The 5000-nt window shown below is 40.3% G+C and overlaps 1 protein-coding gene across 6 annotated transcripts in view; it reads left to right on the forward strand.

The window, feature by feature from the left end:
• slit2 (slit homolog 2) overlaps nucleotides 1–5000 on the forward strand; it is an 86795-nt gene that overhangs the window by 64317 nt on the left and 17478 nt on the right. For all 6 annotated transcript variants that reach the window (XM_083532297.1, XM_083532293.1, XM_083532295.1 and 3 more), the window contains 2 exons: nucleotides 917–988; nucleotides 1338–1409. In XM_083532297.1, coding sequence (XP_083388423.1) covers nucleotides 917–988; nucleotides 1338–1409 — 144 coding nt within the window. The remainder of the gene's footprint in view (nucleotides 1–916; nucleotides 989–1337; nucleotides 1410–5000) is intronic.

A 5000-nucleotide genomic window follows, 5' to 3' on the forward strand; every position in this document is an offset into this window, starting at 1 on the left:
TGATGTTGCAGCAATTAAAATTAAATAAAAAATGACGTTTTATTTTTCCTTAAAATGGTACATTTCCTCAGTTTAAACATTTGATATGTTTTCTGTGTTTTACACAGTGTCCCAACATTTTTGGAATTTGGGTTGTACAAGCACAAGCTAATCTTATGTGTGTGTGTTAATATCTATGTTAATATCTCTGGAGTCATTGTTTATCTCTAAAATATATATATACTGTATATCTAACTTTTTTATGGATAAAATTAGAAAAATATACACACCAGTTAATGTATGCTGTAATCGTAGCAGATGCCGAGTCAGCTTTTCTATTGCATGAGATTTTATTCAACACCTCTCAGTTTGAAGGTGTTAAAAATTAGCTACACATGTACACCCTGCAATTTCATGATGGTTTGGACCAAGTTCTATTTTACAAGCTCTTGGATTGTAAGGGTTCCTACAGGACTAATTCCCCACCCTTGAAGGTGTCAAGTATATGCAGGAAATCTGAAAATAGAAAACAGAATCTTAGCAAATTTTTGCTGTGCGATTTTTTTGTTTGTTGTGGGAACTTTCGTTTTTCTTTTTTACATTTGTATGTGTGTGCATATGTGTGTGTGTGTGTGTGTGTGTGTGTGTGTGTGTGTGTGTGTGTGTGTGTGTGCTAATTAACACTGATTTTAGATTCGTTAAGGTTAAACATCTGTATTGTCCAGCATAGAAATGCCGATGTAGACTGAACCTACCATGGCTCCCTATTTGGCAGGAACTGGAACTCTATTTATTAATGCAGGAGTCATAGGACACAGCCCTGGTGTGGTTTTGTGGCCATGGTTTTGGCAACAGCTAACAGATTCGTTTTTTGTGTTCACAAGTGTGTGTGCGTCTGTGTGTGTGTGCGTCTGTGTGTGTCTTTGCTTTCTTGCAGTGATTTGAGCAATAACCAGATCAGCACATTGTCCAGCAACAGCTACAGTAACATGTCTGAGCTGCTTACACTGTGAGTGTGATGATGATGATGATGATGATGATGATGATAATGACAATAATAATGATAATGTAAAGAGTGTTTTTGTGAAGGTGTTTGTGAAGTTGTGTGTGTGTGTGTGTGCGTGTGTTTCTGTGAGTGAATGTTTATGGACTACCGTGTGTATGTGTGTGTAAATAATGTATGATTGCGCTTACCTACTTACTACTTATTACTTACTAATACTACTTATTGTGTATTGTGTATTGTATACTGTATTTATTATGGAAGTGTGTGTGTGTGTGTGTGTGTGTGTGTGTGTGTGTGTGTGTGTGTGTGTGTGTGTGTGTGTGTGTGTGTTCTGCTCTCCATGCCTATAAAGAATCTTAAGCTACAACAGACTGCGATGTATTCCAGCTAAAGCCTTTGAGGGCCTTCGATCTTTGAGATTACTGTAAGTGCTTTGTGTGGTAGTATGTATGTGTGTGTGTGTGTGTGTGTGTGTGTGTGTGTTTGTGGTGTGTATATAACTTTGTTTGTGCTTGTGTGTGGTGTGTATAGTTGTATATGATTCTATGTGTGTGTTTATTTGTGTTTGTATCTGTGTAACTATGGTTACTGTATGTGTGTAACACTGTGTGTGTGTGTGTGTGTGTGTGTGTGTGTGTGTGTGTGTGTGTATCTAAATGTTTGTATCTGTGTGTCTATGTTTGTAACTCTGTATGTGGATGTATATATATATATATATATACAGTGAGGAAAATAAGTATTTGAACACCCTGCTATTTTGCAAGTTCTCCCACTTAGAAATCATGGAGGGGTCTGAAATTGTCATCGTAGGTGCATGTCCACTGTGAGAGACATAATCTAAAAAAAAAATCCAGAAATCACAATGTATGATTTTTAAACTATTTATTTGTATGATACAGCTGCAAATAAGTATTTGAACACCTGAGAAAGTCAATGTTAATATTTGGTACAGAAGCCTTTGTTTGCAATTACAGAGGTCAAATGTTTCCTGTAGTTTTTCACCAGGTTTGCACACACTGCAGGAGGGATTTTGGCCCACTCCTCCACACAGATCTTCGCTAAATCAGTCAGGTTTCTGGCCTGTCGCTGAGGAACACGGAGTTTGAGCTCCCTCCAAAGATTCTCTATTGGGTTTAGGTCTGGAGACTGGCTAGGCCACGCCAGAACCTTCATATGCTTCTTACAGAGCCACTCCTTGGTTATCCTGGCTGTGTGCTTCGGGTCATTGTCATGTTGGAAGACCCAGCCTCGACCAATCTTCAATGCTCTAACTGAGGGAAGGAGGTTGTTCCCCAAAATCTCGCAATACATGGCCCCGGTCATCCTCTCCTTAATACAGTGCAGTCGCCCTGTCCCATGTGCAGAAAAACACCCCCAAAGCATGATGCTACCACCCCCATGCTTCACAGTAGGGATGGTGTTCTTGGGATGGTATTCATCATTCTTCTTCCTTTAAACACGTTTAGTGGAATTATGACCCAAAAGTTCTATTTTGGTCTCATCTGACCACATGACTTTCTCCCATGACTCCTCTGGATCATCCAAATGGTCATTGGCAAACTTAAGACGTGCCTGGACATGTGCTGGTTACCTTGGAAAACGGTGGTCCCAGCTCTTTTCAGGTCATTGACCAGCTCCTCCCGTGTAGTTCTGGGCTGATTTCTCCCCTTCCTTAGGATCATTGAGACCCCACGAGGTGAGATCTTGCATGGAGCCCCAGTCCGAGGGAGATTGACAGTCATGTTAAGCTTCTTCCATTTTCTAATGATTGCTCCAACAGTGGACCTTTTTTCACCAAGCTGCTTGGCAATTTCCCCGTAGCCCTTTCCAGCCTTGTGGAGGTGTACAATTTTGTCTCTAGTGTCTTTGGACAGCTCTTTGGTCTTGGCCATGTTAGTAGTTGGATTCTTACTGATTGTATGGGGTGGACAGGTGTCTTTATGCAGCTAACGACCTCAAACAGGTGCATGTAATTTAGGATAATAAATGTAGTGGAGGTGGACATTTTAAAGGCAGACTAACAGGTCTTTGAGGGTCAGAATTCTAGCTGATAGACAGGTGTTCAAATACTTATTTGCAGCTGTATCATACAAATAAATAGTTTAAAAATCATACAATGAGATTTCTGGATTTATTTTTTTAGATTATGTCTCTCACAGTGGACATGCACCTACGATGACAATTTCAGACCCCTTCATGATTTCTAAGTGGGAGAACTTGCAAAATAGCAGGGTGTTCAAATACTTATTTTCCTCACTGTATGTATATATATATATACAGTGAGGAAAATAAGTATTTGAACACCCTGCTATTTTGCAAGTTCTCCCACTTAGAAATCATGGAGGGGTCTGAAATTGTCATCGTAGGTGCATGTCCACTGTGAGAGACATAATCTAAAAAAAAAAAATCCAGAAATCACAATGTATGATTTTTTAACTATTTATTTGTATGATACAGCTGCAAATAAGTATTTGAACACCTGTCTATCAGCTAGAATTCTGACCCTCAAAGACCTGTTAGTCTGCCTTTAAAATGTCCACCTCCACTACATTTATTATCCTAAATCAGATGCACCTGTTTGAGGTCGTTAGCTGCATAAAGACACCTGTCCACCCCATACAATCACTAAGAATCCAACTACTAACATGGCCAAGACCATAGAGCTGTCCAAAGACACTAGAGACAAAATTGTACACCTCCACAAGGCTGGAAAGGGCTACTGGGAAATTGCCAAGCAGCTTGGTGAAAAAAGGTCCACTGTTGGAGCAATCATTAGAAAATGGAAGAAGCTAAACATGACTGTCAATCTCCCTCGGACTGGGACTCCATGCAAGATCTCACCTCGTGGGGTCTCAATGATCCTAAGGAAGGTGAGAAATCAGCCCAGAACTACACGGGAGGAGCTGGTCAATGACCTGAAAAGAGCTGGGACCACCGTTTCCAAGGTTACTGTTGGTAATACACTAAGACGTCATGGTTTGAAATCATGCATGGCACGGAAGGTTCCCCTGCTTAAACCAGCACATGTCCAGGCACGTCTTAAGTTTGCCAATGACCATTTGGATGATCCAGAGGAGTCATGGGAGAAAGTCATGTGGTCAGATGAGACCAAAATAGAACTTTTGGGTCATAATTCCACTAAACGTGTTTGGAGGAAGAAGAATGATGAGTACCATCCCAAGAACACCATCCCAACTGTGAAGCATGGGGGTGGTAGCATCATGCTTTGGGGGTGTTTTTCTGCACATGGGACAGGGCGACTGCACTGTATTAAGGAGAGGATGACCAGGGCCATGTATTGCGAGATTTTGGGGAACAACCTCCTTCCGTTAGTTAGAGCATTGAAGATGGGTCGAGGCTGGGTCTTCCAACATGACAATGATCCAAAGCACACAGCCAGGATAACCAAGGAGTGGCTCTATAAGAAGCATATCAAGGTTCTGGCGTGGCCTAGCCAGTCTCCAGATCTAAACCCAATAGAGAATCTTTGGAGGGAGCTCAAACTCCGTGTTTTTCAGCGACAGGCCAGAAACCTGACTGATCCAGAGAAGATCTGTGTGGAGGAGTGGGCCAAAAATCCCTCCTGCAGTGTGTGCAAACCTGGTGAAAAACTACAGGAAACGTTTGACCTCTGTAATTGCAAACAAAGGCTACTGTACCAAATATTAACATTGACTTTCTCAGGTGGTCAAATACTTATTTGCAGCTGTATCATACAAATAAATAGTTAAAAAATCATACATTGTGATTTCTGGATTTTTTTTTTTAGATTATGTCTCTCACAGTGGACATGCACCTACGATGACAATTTCAGACCCCTCCATGATTTCTAAGTGGGAGAACTTGCAAAATAGCAGGGTGTTCAAATACTTATTTTCCTCACTGTATATATATATATATATATATATATATATATATATATATATATATATATATATATATATATATAATGTTATAATGTATAATGTTTGTGTGTTTGTGTGTTTGTGTGTATGTGTGTGTGTTATAATTATGA

The sequence above is a fragment of the Silurus aristotelis genome, assembly GCF_946808225.1.
Source record: "Silurus aristotelis genome assembly, chromosome: 27".
Lineage (NCBI taxonomy): Eukaryota > Metazoa > Chordata > Actinopteri > Siluriformes > Siluridae > Silurus > Silurus aristotelis.